Source organism: Tachypleus tridentatus, chromosome 13 (genome assembly GCF_004210375.1).
Source record: "Tachypleus tridentatus isolate NWPU-2018 chromosome 13, ASM421037v1, whole genome shotgun sequence".
Classification (NCBI taxonomy): Eukaryota; Metazoa; Arthropoda; class Merostomata; order Xiphosura; family Limulidae; genus Tachypleus; species Tachypleus tridentatus.
The window spans coordinates 244,369,505-244,387,311 of NC_134837.1; the positions used below are offsets into that span (position 1 = coordinate 244,369,505).

General features: G+C 31.1%; 1 protein-coding gene across 2 annotated transcripts in view; it reads left to right on the plus strand.

Moving 5' to 3' along the window:
- Window positions 1-17,807, plus strand: part of LOC143238808 (hemicentin-2-like) — a 193,228-nt gene that overhangs the window by 145,997 nt on the left and 29,424 nt on the right. For both annotated transcript variants that reach the window (XM_076479356.1, XM_076479357.1), the window contains exons 11-13: window positions 2,261-2,395; window positions 15,667-15,700; window positions 17,403-17,509. In XM_076479356.1, coding sequence (XP_076335471.1) covers window positions 2,261-2,395; window positions 15,667-15,700; window positions 17,403-17,509 — 276 coding nt within the window. The remainder of the gene's footprint in view (window positions 1-2,260; window positions 2,396-15,666; window positions 15,701-17,402; window positions 17,510-17,807) is intronic.

Here is a 17,807-nt window from a genome sequence, read left to right on the forward strand (position 1 = left end):
TTTGCTTTATCGACATAACTTTTCTAAATGGTTTAAATTCAATGTTCTTTTCAAGTTATAATATTTCGTTTATGCTGGAAGTATATTTCGTTGATAGATATTGTAAACGCATGCAAGAAGTAAGTACGATAGAGGTCTTATTAATAACTGTAGAAATCCAGTGCTATATTCTAATGGCGCATTGGTTAACTTAACGCTATAGGAAATCACTTCCATGTTTTAAAAAAATATTTTTTGTTAAGTAGATAGAGATATCAAATTCATATTTCTAACATGTACATTATTTTAACCAAACAACCTATCTCATTAAAGTTTAAAGAAAATCGGGAACCGAATTTAGGTTATGCATATACGAAGCAAAGTCCAAAAAACTAATGAAAGAAGAATTTTTGTTTAAGTATATAAGGTATTTATTCACTTGTTGTCTTTCAGAGGTATATTAAGTTTCGCTGAATTTTGATTCGATATTTAAACAAAACAATTCTGTAACTTCAGATCATGCTGTTTACACTCTCAGGTTTAATACAAGCTAGCTTAAGTTTTATAAACATGTGTAGAAGTGACAATGGATCTGAATATATTGGTTAATAATCCATCTAAAACGAAATAGTTGCTATATATTTTAACAATAAATCGTATTTTGAAAAGTAACCAGTTCTTGTTAAGAAATATAGTTATTTGAATATATTTCATTTACTATTCACCATAGATTTGGAATCGACAGATAGCGACAGAGAAATATTCATGTCTTAGAAAAGCGCATAACAAACATTATTTAAACACTATATCCGGATGAGGGAAAAGCAAACTGAAGTTCTTGATACATTATCCACCCATAATATACATCACTATAAGCCTACAAAATAACATTCACCTTCGGTTTATTTTTATGTTCTTTATCTCCTTAAGCACTGACAGAAACCTAAGACCTGATGTATTATATTCCAAATCGAAAACTTTTATTACTGGTACGAGACTTAATTTGCGTAATATATGGTGAACGTATAAATAAATAGATGGCACTTTTGTTAATACGATCCTATACCAACTGCATTGTGGAAGAGATCAGTTTAACTGCTTCATTACATCTGAATTTAATAAGTATGAAAAAAAGCAAATTATTGTCTCAAACATTTTTATACTTACATATAATGTTCTTGTATAATTTAAATTAACTTTCTGAATTTGAGAATTTTCTTTATTATTTTTTGAAAATCATCTCTTTTTATTGAATCGTGCTAACAAAACTAAATCTTAAGCTTCAGGCAGTAAACTATATTTTTGTTCAGAATGCAATGTAAAGGCTTATAGATTTGCAATAATTAGACTATATGTTTTCTAATCAAACATAACAATTTTTATTTAAAATATATATAGATATTAAATTTCATTTTTTTCATAATTTGCACCGATATAAACAATTTATAATTAATCTTAGGCATTTGTGGAGCAAAAAATACATTTTCATCGGAATATTTTCTGCAATAGAACAGTCATTTCAAAAACTTCTTTTTTAACCTACAGGTTAAATAAAATTATTCTTCGATTAAATTGCCAATTTCACATTTTTGCTAACTAAACTAAACTTTTAATTTCGAAAAAAACCCAACAACCAACTTATATTTGAAGTTTACACATAATCTATTTTCGATCGTGGAGGTATATATATTTTAAATTATATTCATTTTTTAATACTAATATATTTTCAAATAATTTAGTTATTATGTAACTTAATATATTTAAACCACTGTTTTCGAATAGAGCTATAGTTGCTTCTTTTTTACGTACAGTGAATTATAAGCGATATTTTCATTTCTACATCTGTTTGCTAATATTGTACTATGAAATAGCAAGATATATGGAATTTCCCTTTTTACACGTCCTTTCAGTGGCATAACGGAATGTCTTCGGACTTAGAATGTTAGGAACTGGGTTTCGATACCCGTGATGAACTGAGCATAGAGAGTCCGTTGCGTGGCTTGATTACAAAACGAACATTTTACATATTAAATATATATCCTTTTGTAATTAGGTTCAAATTACAACTAAAATGTATAATTTTACTTTTATTCTTAATTACTCGTTCTTACACTAGTCCTCATCCTTTCGTCTTTACTGTTCCTATGTATATGTATCTACATATAGATTTCACGAACTGCTGGCTGGATACCTGATTTAAATATCCTATACACTTAGTGGTTGTTATTTCCAAATCACTGAAACCTATTTTGAAGTATATCTATCTACATATATATTTCAGGAACTGCTGGCTGGGTACCTGATTTCGGAGATGAAAACATTATTATTGTTGCTGCTGTCGTTGCTGCAGTTGCAGTTCTCTTCATCGTTGTTGTTATCGTTATAATCACGATATTGAAAAGAAGACGAATGCGCAGTACGTATTTTCCTGCTGTGTTATTTAGTTTAAGTTACTACTTTTTATTGTTTCGAGTTAAGATACAAAATAGTCAAGTAAACTTATCTATGTCGGGTGTACGTAAGTATATGTAGAAAACAACAAAAACATTAAGACTACAGAAGTAACAAGGCAAGCCATGAAAACCTTATTTAAAACTTGCTAAATAAGCTCAGTTTGCACGGCCTATAATGAAATACGAAAATCACCAGGGGGAGCAGGATGAATTTAATATTCATCAAACCGTTAGAGACAACTAGAGGGAGAAAATAAGACAATACGAAAGCTCATCATGCTTGTGAGATGAGCTTAATACACATTATATGAACTCATTTTGGGCATCTAAAGCACTCAGTAGACACTAAAGTCAAGCGTAATACTTAACTGATAAATTCTGGGCATCCAAGAATCAGATATAAAACGCACTAGACATGTGAGTCGAACTCAATGAACATTACACATGCTCACTTGCTGCCTCTAGGGATCAAATACGAGGATCGTTTTAAATGGGAATCGTGTTTAATACTCATTAGATGAGCTAACTCTTGGCTTCCCGGGTTCAATTACGAAACTCACTTGGGATGTAAGTATAAGTTACTTCTCATTAGTAAAACTCATGTATTTATTCCTTCAATTACCCACCATCTTTCCTATTAGCGGTTATCGTCGTTCTAGATAATTGTAAGCTGTTTAGTAAGTTAAATAATTGCATTTGTTCTTTTAGTTGTTTAGTAGTATATGTATTGGTTACATGTTTCTTAACATACTAAAATATTTATTTGTATATTTCTACCAAATACCCCTCCAGTAGCAGAGCGGCATGCATACAGCCCAAACCCTGCTAGAAACCGGGTTTCGATACCCTTGGTTGACAGAGCACGGATAATCCTTTGTGTAGCTTTGTGCTTAATAACAAACAACGACGTTTACCAAACATTTCTCAAACTAAATATTATAGATTGATACAATCAATAACATCTTTTACAAATATTTAAAGGCGTGAGAAATTGGCCCGGCATGGCCAAGCGTGTTAAGGCGTGCAACTCGTAATCTGAGGGTCGCGGGTTCGCATCCCCGTCGCGCTAAACATGCTCGCCATTTCAGCCGTGGGGGCGTTATACCGTGACGGGCGATCCCACTATTCGATGGTAAAAGAGTAGCCCAAGAGTTGGCGGTGGGTGGTGATGACTGGCTGCCTTCTCTCTTTGTGCGAAATTTAAAAACAAACAAACAAACGTGAGAAATTATTATATGTAAAGTTTACTAAATTATTTATGATCGAACAAAATATCTTTCAAACAACTTAGATAACCTATCACCAAGCGTGCAGGAATAAGTATTTAAAGAAGCATTTTGATTCGTTGTTTAAAGACCCCCGCTAGTACAGCGGTATGTCTCCGGATTTACAACGCTAAAATGAGGGGTTCGATTCCCCTCGGTGGGCTGAGCAGATAGCCCTATGTGGCTTTGCTATAAGAAAGACACACAAACACGCGTTGTTTAAAAGGTTTTGGTTTAAAGTTTTAAGAATATAAACTAATCAATACGCAAAATAAAAATTCAATGGCAAAAATATGAGAAAAAGATATAGATTCGCGGCTTTCTTGTAGTTCTTTTTAATGCATAACGGTTTAAAGACGTTACAGAAAGATTAAGTGTGCTGAAATGCTTTTAAAAGATAATGCCTGAAAAGTTTTTTCTTTTGCAAATGCAGTGACTACATTTTTCATTAGAAATTTAAATTCTGCTCACTTTCTTATTCATTTTAATGTTTCTTGTGCAGTATGAACGCCCACATTTAGTTTACTGAAACCTTAGCTCATGCACAAGGTCTATAAAAGCATTGAGTACTTATGACGAGTTACTTCAAAAATCGTGAATTTATTGACAAAGAATAAAAAAAGAGCAAAGCATCTGTTGTTTTTATTTTGAAACGAAATCTTTTGGGTATTCGATGTGCTTTGTACAACTACCAAATTGTATTTCACAAAAAAACATAAAACGATGTATATTACGAACCATCCCTACAAAGTAAAAAATAAAGTAAAAGGGAATACGAAAACACGAAAAAAAGAATGTTTGAGTGTTAAGGAATATATTTATATTTTGATATCTTTCTCTTACGAATATTTTATTAATTATTAAGAGCTTAAAAAGTAGTAGATAGATAGCCAGTTAGACATTGTACGTCATTAGTTTCAGTCTATTGACAAAAAATACAAATTTTGCTGAAAACAACTCACGAATGAAAGTCGTTCTTGTAAAACCAGTAATGGTATTTTTGAGCTCTAAGATCTATGTATCGATGTCATGATAACATTTATGAAGCAAATATTTTTTTTAATAATAATTAGAATATTTTTCACTTATTATATATTACCAAGACATGACTACACGTCAGGTAGCATGCCTCATTAAATGTGGATTGAGAAGGCTTGAATTTGATCCATGAAGTTGTAACATCGTTCGAAGGTCATACAACTTTTAAAACAGCTAAAATATAAAATGAAAATAAAGTAGTAATAACAAACACATTGTATTACATTGCATAAAAAACAATCGTAAATCTACGAAATGGTGCTAAGGACGTTTAGTATATCTAACAACAACAGAATGTTTCACTGCAAATAAAACTTTCGTAAAACTTATACAAACCAGAAGACAGTGTCATTTGTAAAGTTTTGATATCACCTTGTTTCGCACATTTATATGATATAAAAAGGGAGTTAAAATCAGCAGTCGATTGAAAGTCGTCGAAACTTTTGAAGTATCAATTGAGAAAATTATCAAGAGTTTTCTTGCAAATAATCTTAAAAGTTGTAAGAACGAATGGACAAAGTCTTAAGGAGTTCCAGATGAAAAATGTAACTTTCTGAATTTTGAACGTCTGGCGCAGATCTCTCTCTAGTAACTTTGTGCGAAATTGAATGAGAAATAAAACTAATCCAAGATCCCGATAACAAGTAAAATACAAATTTGTGGTATCAGTTAAAAAATAATGTTCTAAAAGTGAAATCATGACTAATCGATGTAGTTATGTAGTTAAGGCTAATATTAATTATTCATTTTGTTTTTCAAAATGAATTTATAAAGAGAAATAAAAATAACATGTAAAGAAAACAAATCTACAGCATTTATTGAATATCTGAGTGTTGATATTTTGGGCTTAACAATTTCCAAGAATGAAACCGTAAGTTGAAGCAACTTTATAATGTGGGATTTGTGCTACCATGAAGTTGTGAAAACTTGTGAGTCCTCCGCTGGTACAGCGGTAAGTCTACGGATTTACAACGCTAAAATCAAGGGTTCGATTTCCCTCGGTGGACTCAATAGATAGCCCGATGTGGATTTATTATAAGCAAACACAAACACTTGACAAGGAATAATTTTTCCTTATTTCTTTACTTTTGCATAGTTACCAGAACGAAACGCTGGCATCCGGAAAATATTGTCTATTAAGTCATCATTACTATCAATGTTATTGAAAACTAAGTAATAAGATCAAAAATAAATATTCATTATCATTTTACTCGTAATACTGTCAAGAACTGAAGGTAGCATTGCTTGGGAAGAACATGCTCAACTACAACAAGTGAATAATGTCATTATTTAATTTCTATTGTGCATAATGATGTTTAAAGGGCATTTTAATACTTGTAATAAACGACCTTATAACACTAACGTTTCTTATATTTTATTTAATTTGACACTCAGCGTTTTACTGTCAGTTTCTTCAGGATCGTTCCATTGAAACACAAACCGTAACTGACAGTACAAGCTTTCATTGGAACGTTTCTGAAAAAGCTGTAGAGCGAAACGTTAAGTGTACAATTAAATAAAAATAACAAAACTGGTATTGTAAAGTATTTTATGACTAGTATGAAATCAATAATATCCCGGAATAAATGTTTATTGTTCTATCATTAGAGACTATAAAAATGACTTATAGTATTCGCTAAGAATTGATAATTTTGACTTCATCAGTTGCATTGTGAATAAAAACAACTGACTGATTGTGTAGAATAAAACACAAAGCTACACAATGTGATACTTGTGTTCTTTCCACCATGGGCATAGAAACTAAGTTTTTAGCAGTGTGAGTCTGCAGATATACCGCTGTGCCACTGGAGGTCAAACATAAAGACCCTAACAGTAAGGGAATATCTCCTAGCACTGTCTACAATTCAAAATAATAATTTCCAGTAAGAATGTCTCATTATATCTTATCTAGTGACAATGTTACTGAAAAAAAAGTAAACCTATCAGAGAAGACTTATGTATTATGTCTTCTTTTAAGGTTAATTAATGCTTTGTGGAATGTGGACAAAAGCAAAGTAATAGTTATAATATTTACAAGAACCTTTAGGTGAAGGTAAAGAAGGTTGTCTGATAATATATTGACAATGGAGCTGGCTGGAATACGACAGACGTAATAGGGTAGTTATAGGTATTGGCACACTGCTTCAACACTATCTGTTTCGGTGTGAAGTGGATTAAGTTGGTGAAGTTTTGTGGTACATTATTCATTAGGCTTTTACTAGAGGCAGTGTCAACAAAACCGAGCTCATAGTATAGGGAAAAAAGTACTGTTCCTTACAGTTTCAGTTGTGTCGCGAGCAACCAAACAACTTAATATTTTATGAGAAGAATTTATAACTTTGCTGTCGCTAGTGATAATGTCAACGTAACCATAGCAATTCACAACAAAAAGATTTGATCATTGTACCTTTATAAATGGTGATGCCAATAAAAGCAACGTAATATCGCCCGAGATGTTCTGCCTTCGCTCTTAGCTTGAAATAATAATAAACATAGGAAAGGAAACCTATGCTTCCAATAGTAATGTTGTTACTTTAAGATTATTTGCAGAAAACTACACAATGGACATCTGTGCGAAGATTGTTTGTTTTAGCGCATATATTCATAATGGGTTATTTGAGCTCTGACGATCACGAGGAATCAAACGCTGGAGTTTAGCTTTATAATTTGTAAATTTACATCTGACCCAATGGGGAAGGTATATAGTCAAAAACATCTACTGCAAATTTTTGGACTATTCTTGTCTGTCCGAATAAAAGTAGTAATATCATGTAATAATTGCTCATTAAGCTTTCACTAGTGTCATTTTTAAAAGGTAATAATTGTTTATTATACCTCACTGATGTCACTTTCAACAAAACTAAAGTAAAAATGTTAAGGGAAAATTGTTTATCAAACTTTAATATATAACACTATAAAAATAAGTTCAAATATAAATTATTCATTAATTATGCTTCAACTGTTTGCGTTGTATAAAATTTGATTGTTTGCAATGAATTACAAAGTTACACAAAGGGCTATCTGTGCTCTGCTAACCGAGAGTATTGAAACCCCGTTCCCGTTGTAAGAGCCCGCTATAGCCAGGTGACTAAGACGCTCGAATTTACTCAAGGATCGCGGGTTCGAATCTTCGTTAAATCAAACATGCTCGCCCTTTCAGCCTTAAGGGCGTTATAAAGTGAATTTCAATCCCACTATTTGTTGGCAAAAGAGTAACCTAAGAGTTGGCGGTGGGTGGCGATGAATAGCTGCCTTCCCTTTAGTCTTCTAATTAGGGACGGCTAGCGCAAAAAGCCCTCGTGTAGCTTTGCGCGAAATCCAAAAACAAACAAACAAACCTCTTTGTAAGCTCCACAGAAATACCTCTGCATAACTTATAAGCTTGTATAATATAAAGTAACTGCTGCAAAAAATCCATTATGTATCACTAATTGTACTGTCAACAAGAGCAATGTGTTAATACCACAAAATATCATTTAAAAATAAAAATTGTTAAAGCTAGATTAGAATTACACTAGGTACAGTTTGTGAACGTTTTTTGTATACCGCAAGTCCGAAGTTTACAACATGCAATAACAAAAGATTTGTGCAACAACGCCTTCTCAAACGCGTTGAGTATCTCTAACACACGACAATAGCATATTATTTCTTACCTGTTTAGTGTAAGAAGTTTTATACTAGAATGAAAGTTCTTGTTTATCATGAAGAGTATAATTAATAATAATTGGTATTTCTTAGCAACATAATCAATGTCTTAAATTTTGTTTGAAAAATTGCTAGCACGTAATTTGTCAACAATATTTACAATAATAACACTACGTTATTTCTATAAAAGTGTTGCTAATAATATAAATCAGTATAATTTTTCTTCTTTTAACGGTACGAAGAATTGCAGCACGCTCAAATTATTCACAATTTCGAGTAATTTTAATTGAGATCCGCTAGAATGTGCTTTTTTTATATTATTTCAATTCAAATTTCCTGAACTTTAATCACGTAAACAACTTTACGTCAGATTTAATTCGAGCATAAATTTCAAAAGCAAAAGTTTTTATATTTCTTTTACAAATTATGTATTTTCTGTTTCTAAATTAACTTGTGGAAACAATTTAAAGTGCTGCATGAGAAGTGAGCGATACACGAAGACAACAGATATAAAAAATTTTCAAACAAATAAGATGGCGCAACCAACTGAGTGAGGTAGTTATTGAATTACAATATTTTTATTTGTCTAATAAAATTCTTAAAATATCCACTCATGAATATGATGATGAGATGAAAAAATACTTATTGTTAATATCGTTAAGTAAAAACCATAAATACAAAGCTAAGTAAACAACAAGAGGAAAAATGGAGTTTTTGTGTTCGTGTGATTAAAACAGAAGCAATCTGTTAAACATCAGCGTCTTTAATATATTGCCAGTGGCAAATTAGAAATTCACATATCTAAACAGAATTTTTATTAAATTTCCAGCAGGACAGATATTTTGTTATGAAAATATTCAAAACGTGTTTTTGTAGTTTAATTTTTAAACAAATATTATTTTATACTTATATTCAGACTTTTTATCTTAAACAGCAAATGTAAGCTATAATGAAGGCCTGGCATGGCAACATGGTTAAGGCACTCGACTCGTAATTTGAGGGTCGCGGGTTTGAATCCTGTTTGCACCAAATATGCTTGCCCTTTCAGCTTTGGGGACGTTATAATGTTACGGTCAATCCCACTATTCGTTGGTAAAAAAGTAGCCCAAGAGTTGGCGGTGATTGGTGATGACTAGCTGTCTTCCCTCTAGTCTTACACTGCTAAATTAGGGACGGCTAGCGCAGATAGCCCTTGAGTAGCTTTGCGCGAAAAGCAAACAAACCATAATGCAATTTTTTATTTTTTTAGGCCTTAGCGTTTCTCGTAAGATTGCTAAAATATACCTCTAGCGGCAGGCATTATGTCTGCGTATTCTCACTGCTAGAAACCAGGTTTCGATATTCGTGATAGGCAGACCACAGATAGCACATTGTGTCGCTTTGTGCTTAATTCCAAACATACAAAGAAACAAATGCTAAGATATAAACTACTTAAAAATTATCGAAGTTAATGATAGAGAATCCGAAACATCGTAAGAAAGACAAAATTTAACATTTAAACAGTACACTGAAGTTGTAAAAAACAATTCGATGTACACAAATATAAAATATTAGAAAATTTTCCCACAGTAAACACAGGACGAGTGTGCTATAGATAGTTCATTAGTTAACCGTGACAGCTATTTTAAGACGAAGACTCGTTCAGTCCTAAACAATTAACTTCAAGAAATTCCTGTCACATTTAAAAAATTAATGAAAGGCTAATATGACATCTAAATTCGCCTGGACTGGACACATTTATCATTCTGTCACAAAGTTACTCCCAGTAAGCAAGAAATGAAACTGAAACCCTTCTTGAGAATCAAGTGACGTCTGTGCATCTTTTGTTATTTATAAAAATAAAAAAACTAACAAAGGGATTACAACAAAGACCAAACTCTATTAATGCCAAGGGATCACGCTATATTAACCTCGTGCATGTATCGAGATACCTAACTCTGAAGGTATAATGAATTCATGAATTTTTTTTGCTCAAAGTAGAAAAAAAAACAGAAACAAACTATTTTGCCTGTAGGAAACAATACACTTCAGAAATTTAATTCTAATCTATAGAGAGTGCTTCAATAAGTATAATAGTCTCTTTTCTTTCTCTGTTCTTTTGAGGACAATAAAAAACGCCATCGTATCCTGTATCTTCGTTAAAGAATGAGATCGTTTAATTAAAGTAATTTTGAAATTTTCTTTTGGCTATAATGGTGGTGAAAAGTTAATTTAATATTTTTTAGCCTATCCTGCTTCTTGCCAACTTAAGTTAAGAAAAACTAAAATTTAACCAAAATGAATTAATAATATGTGTCTTACGTTTACGTATTCCCTCGAGAACTGAAGTTTACTCAAATTAAGATAAAAAAATTGAATTATTTTTAATGATTAATTTCCTTTCATAAAGCCCAAATTTCTGATGTGTATTGAGCCACAAGGGTTATTTTTGAATGATATTAAAATGAATGCGTGAATATTCCTTTTTTTCTGGATAAAACTTCATTTATCTATTACAATGCGATTTATGAACTTAAAAATAAATGACGAATGAAAAATTTGGAGGATGTGCAATTCTTATCAAAGACATTTTCTGTACAGTAAAATATTTTAATAAGGACTAAAGGAGTATAAAATGTAAATAACATTTCTACCCTGATTAATGATACCATGATCTTTCAAATTCTAGAGATCAACACGAAAGATCGCTCACGAAGACGGAAGAATAATAGTTGAATAAAGTAGAACATTTCAATAAATTATAAAATCACATTTATTTTAACAATGTTTTTAGCGCAAAGCTGTACAAGAGGTTATCTGTGCTGTGCTTACTGTGGATATTGACTGCCGATTTTTAGCGTTATAAACCATCAAGATTACATTTGAACCACCGAAGGCTATAATGTTTAATACCATATTTCAGTACAACTATTAGAAACTTTCTACTAAATGCATTTTTACTTTCAGGTCAAATTTTTCTTTTAAAGTTTAATGTGACAGAAGAATAATACGTACAACGAGACCGTAGTTCCATGCCAAATACAAGGGCTTAAGAATTTAATATCACTGTCAAAAAAAAACGCGCTCCGTAGTTTGGGACTATGTGCATTGCAAGAATAACCGTCGAATATCATTGATTGATTAGACAAAAGTTACCTGAGAGTTGGAAGTGGTTATTGTTAAATATATGCTTTTCTTACGTAAAATTCTAAGTACAACAGCTTTCACTACCAGACAACATACATTACAACGATGAAATTCTATATGAGCCACTGTTTATCATTTCATGGAACCCTTACAGAAGGAAATAGAGTATCCTATACATTACATGAAAGAGGTAAATTCTTGTGTTATTTTAATAAACTTCCTGTTCAATGCATAGAACATACCGATTTTTAGTTGTTGATACGCAAACGTACCATATTTGAAACAACGTACAAAATGCATTGAAAAAAGTTATTTTCAAAACTAGTGCAATGTACAATAAGACTTACAAATTGAAACATTATAAAGTCATAACTACTTTTTAGTTAATTCAAAATGTACCAAAATTTTGCTATTAAATCGTTTAATAATTATATTGCAGTAGGTTTTGTTTCACACTGTCCTATTTCCTAATAAGCAAATATCAAATTTAAGCATGTTCTTCTTTGCTAAAATATATTTTTTGCGTATTCCATCACTAATAAGAAACATACTACTGACTTGTGCTACTATGAAAGTGTGGGTGATGTGCTTTATTATTAGTTTAAATGTGCAATAAAGGTAGAACTGCTGTAATAATACACGATATTTAGTTGCACTAAGTTCACATAAGTTAAAGTGCATCTTTGATGTATGTAAGATGGCACTAGTATTCATCTGCACGAGAACAACGTTGGTGATATTAATTGGAATAAATATGGTAATTATCAAATAGTTTTAATGTATTTGAGAACTAAAATTAATGTAATTGTGGACTATTACTACGAAGGATAAATGGCATTTTATAAAAACTATTTTTTTATTCAAATGTAATAGAATATATCTTCACAGATGAGAGCGATGTCTTCATGTTTAACACCTATATATTTGGTTCACTGTGAATTTTTTTACCATTTGATAGTGTAATATTACTACTGTTGAATTTCTGTCTAGGAGAGAATGAATGGTTTTCCTTAAGAGAAATATTCGTGACCACACTGTGGCCACACTACTTTTGCAAATGGAAAAAAGAAGGTAGCAGTATACTTAGGACAGCAACTGGCTCCAAACCCACATACAAGACGATAAAAAACAAAGTTATAATTTGTAAAGTAAACACTATATGATAATCTGAAAGAAATCACTGACATATAGGGTGTTCGGAAAGTCTCTGTGCACTTATATATTTATTAACAGACATGTTTCAATATAGAATACAGGAGGTAAATATGAATGACAATTATAAACAATTTTGAAAGTGACCCCCGTTGGCATCAATACAGACCTGGATCCTTTTTATTTTGTTTCTAAACATCGCTATCAGTTGCTCGCTTGAAATAGACTGAATACAATATGATTACAAAACTACACAGTGACTTTTCGAACACCCTGTATAAACAATTTCTATGAAGCTGGACATTCATGTTTAGAACAGTAACCGTGTCATGAACAAGGATATGAAGTACACAAGATTCAAAGTTCATTTAAAAATCTACGATTCTTTCAATGAAGGATGTTCGAACGAACTGGAATTAGAGTAATCCATTCGACATATAGGTATCAAGTTTCACAACTCAAATAAAACGGACTTTAATTTTATGATTTATTTTTGTTTAAATGTGATTTTAGAAGCAGGTGTCGCGTACGGTGAAGTGTCTATGAAAACATACGTACCACGCTGGATTGCTTTGATTTCTGTTTCCCCCACTACTTTTCTCATCAAAATACCCGTTTATCTAAAGGTGTGGACTTAAACCTATTGATATGCGAATTGTTATGGATTTTAGATACTTGTTTTTGTGTTGTTAGTGGTACCAGGATATTCGCTCACTTTCGACACCAAGGTTTTTTTGTTTTTTTTTAAGGAAGGGGTCTAAAAGTTTTATTTGTTGTTAATAGATCTAATCACTTTTGAAGCGATATATACACTATGAATATAACATTGTTTCAATATATAATCACCATTGTTTGGATAATTCAACTTCTAACAACAAAATTTCACGATCACCACTTCAGTTTCATTAATTTATTTTACTAAGATGGCCACAGTTGAGTCATTATTTAAACTACAACCTAACTAACACAGTTTTAAGAGTACATCTTTTATTTCTCTGGTAAAGTTATTGTTTTAATAGTTCAATAATAATAGTTGTACCAGAACAATGACAACTTGATTAACTGCACTATAGTTCTACCAGTACAACAACTTCAGTTTTTCTGGTTTAGTTATAACCTCATTAGTGGAAATATAGTTTAAATAATATACCTATAGCTCCATTGGAAGATTTATTTTTTATCACTAGTACATATGTTTTTTTTTAGGGTTCAGGACAATCTCTCACCTCCATGATTACTGACACATGCTTTCAAACAAACTAGCTTTTGATGTTACATTCCTATTCATAAATACAGATTTTCGCGAAATTCGGTTTTCCTTTAATAAAGTATAAGATGCATACATTTTGTGAAAAATTATAATTATAAGACTTAAATGTGGTAATCAAATGAAGTGGACCAACAACATTGATCCAATTTTTATAAATATTGAAGAGACTTTTTTAACGATACTTCTATTGTGGGTAATTGCGATAAGTTTTTTTTACATGAATTGAATCTTCATAGCTTTTGTTTTGTGTACAGACAAATTGTTTTTTTTTTCGTGTAAGTATGTCTTTCGTATTTTCCAATAATTTCTTGAAAATTTTAGTCTCTCGTATTAGACTAAAAATGTGTTTTCGACTGACAATTGTTTTATTGAAATAGAACCATTTCTTTCTAACGAGACGCCAATTTTATGCTACAAATTACCGTATTTTTTGCAACAATGTGTAATTTCTCATCTTAAAAAAAGCTATAATTACCAAATTAACCAACTAATTATATTCTTACTTTGAAACAAACAAAGTTTCAAGATGTCTTTAAAAAAAGTTAAACTATATAAAAATATTTAAATAAGACATTGCACATATACCGTTTTTTTTCACCAATAATGACACAGTTTTCGTAATACACTTTGGTTTACCAGTTTAGCAAGTTTGCCATTAGCATAGATACTGTGATTAGTACAACACTGTCCATTAAGTGATCTGGTATTTCATTAGTATGATTACTATTTCGATATTACAGCAATGTTTCACCAGTAGACAATAAATTAGCCTATTGAACTACTTTTTTACATTTTGACAACTTGCTTACAATCTGTGAATTTTTTCTTCAAAAATGTGTAACTTCAATGAAAAATACAAATAATCTATGAATTACACAGAGACAATGTATTTCTTCTTTCTCTCCCACTCTGCAGTAGACTAGTATCATTGAATCCACCGCTATCCCTTTTAGTAATTATGACTATACAGTACTGTAGACTATTGTTTTACTTGTTACAGCTATTGTTTCACCAGGTTTTAGTGTTTCAGTAATACAGCATTTTTTTCTGGAAATACTGCAATGTTGCTTCTCTAGTGCATCTATAATTTTATTCAAACAGCTATTGTTCCACTAGCGACAAAAAACAACAACTTCATAAATACAGATGACTAACACGACAAAATATTTTAAAATATTTTTTTTCACCAATTTGGGCATGTACTTAATGTTTTTTGATAGGTAGTGTAATTTTTTTGAGAAACTTACACAAGTGCTTTAAAACTTAGTCAAATACATTGTATTAGGAACAAAGTAGAACCTCCTGATGAGCTATGGTAAGTTTATAATGAAGGAAGTTCATTAAGTATTATTAAGGAAGTTCGATCGGTATAAATCATTATGTGAATTCAAGAACTGATTTGGCATGTTATATATATATGAGTTTAGTCCATAACTTAGTTTTTTGAAAATTACGGCTTTATTATGATATTTTAATTGAATAGAAAACTGTTTCAAGGGAATTTTAGACAGTTTAAAATTGTAGAGATATGAATTCAATTGACAGTTCCTACCTAGAACGGAAGAAAGTCTTAAGTAAAAGCCGAAACATCGTCTCACTCTAAAAACATTCAGAAGTATTCCATTTAAGCTAATTATCTATTAGTTACAGAAGAGTTGTTGCTATAGGTTCTTACAAAGAAAATAAACGTTATGAATAAAAAACAAAGTGAAAGGAAATCCATTGTGTTATATTTCAGATGAATCCAAACAAGCCTTGAAAGAAAGGAAAAAGTAAGTGCATTTTTGTCTTGTTTGTAATTAAGCACAAAACTTGACAATAGGTATCGAAATCCAGTTTTTAGCGCTGTAAGCCCGAAGACATACCTACTTGCTACTGGTGGATTTTTTTGTCAAACTATACTCGTAGTATTTTATTCTCTTAACCATCTTAAGCTTTTAAGTACTTAACAACCAAGCTTTTATGGACTTTGTGAGATAAATCAAGTTCTGGTTCTTAATATAATCTCATTATCGAATACATTTTTATGATTCATAATTTTTTATCCACTGTGCTATATATAGCACTGACAATATTCTTTAGTGTAAGGTGTTTTTAGCCTCGACATAGTGGCTCATAGAAAGGCTATGAGTTTTTTTTCGAGTATAAGCTTTTAGCTTGTAGTTTCGTCATCTCTTAACCAACATGAGATATAATTACAGTTTTGAACTCAGAAGGTCAAAATCTTTTGAATGATGTATACTACGCCAAAGGTCTCATGGACTAGTTTACTATAATCCTGCCTAAAAGAATTTCAATTTGAGAGTAGGATGGTTGTCGTCATGAGGGTAAACCGAGTAAGCGGGCGCTTCTAGCTTGATTTTGCTGGCGCACAAAAATATAGCTAATAAAAAGAGAAAAAAAATCATAAATTAATTTACTTTAATTCTACCTAGAAAACTTTCAAGTGCTGCGGTAGTTGTTTATTATATATAGGCATCGAGTGAATAAAACGCAATTATATTTTCACTCATCATTGGGTAGTTGATTTTTAACATTTGTTTATTCATCAAACTTTATTAAATTATTCACATTGTATTATAGGACTCATCAAAACTGTTCCACATGTTAAACTCATTAACTGAGTCATGAGAATATTTTTTACTTTAAATTTCCAGAATCACTATGATATTACTCGTTTAAAAATCGATCATTTATATGAGTCAGAAGTTAAACCTTATTACGCGTAATTGACATGATGCCGTTATGTGGTTGAAATTATTAAAAAAATATTGTCTAGGTGCAAAGTTATTCCTTATTTATCTTCTCATATAGATTTAACTTTCCTTCTTTGTGATAGTGGCTATTGAACAATTATTTATATAAATACTTGCAGTAAGTCCACATGTATATTTTTATTTCATATACGTGATGAATCTGAGTGACTATTTGCTAAACAGTTACTATTGAAATGCTTAATAAAAGTATCAATGACATTTCTTTGTGCCGACTTTATATTTGCTGGAACTGAAATGTGGACATTATCAATTTTAACACTTAATCACACAGATATAACTTGGAACGCTTTCAAAATAGACCACATGAAAAGAAAACATATTTTTGAACGATCAGAAAAACATTTGGGTTTAGAAATACCCATACCATTTTAATAATTGCACTAATAAATGTTTGATATTGCGTTAACCAAATTAGTTTATTTCTCTATTTTTATGTGTAACTGGATGCGTTTTGAAAAATCATGACCTCAGAATTATTGTACTTGTGATGCTGTTTGTTTGTTTTATTCCATAAGCAAGGAACAGGTCAATACTTTAAATAATACAAAATATAGAGTTGAACCATTTTTTTTTTCAAGTTTATCACAGCTCGCTCAAGCCATTCCATTATTTTAAAATTAAAAGAAAATGTAGATTGGTTTGTTGTTTTTCTCGTGAAGTAAAATTATAATTTAAATAATCTCTTTCTTGTATATAGCATGGAATGTCGAGGGCAATCAGATGAAACAACTTCCATTTCCAACCCCAACTTTCAACCATCCTTCGTGTCTAACGGAAGTCCAACAATGAGGAGGGGAAATTCAGGTTTGTATTAATCTAACATCCTCATATTATCTGCTACTGACAAAGATAGCGCAACATTTTATACAAAAGTACCATATATATATACACACATATATATAAATTTTATTTTTTGTGTCCACCTATATATCAAAAATGAATCCCGCGAAAAAAAACATTTAATTTTTTTCTTGTTTTATCTCCAACAAGGTCTGATTAGTTAACAAAATTGTATTCTAGTAATACACAATTTTTATATTTTCAATCCATTATTTCATTGCAAATGTAACACCCATGGTCTTCAGACGAAATATTTCAGATG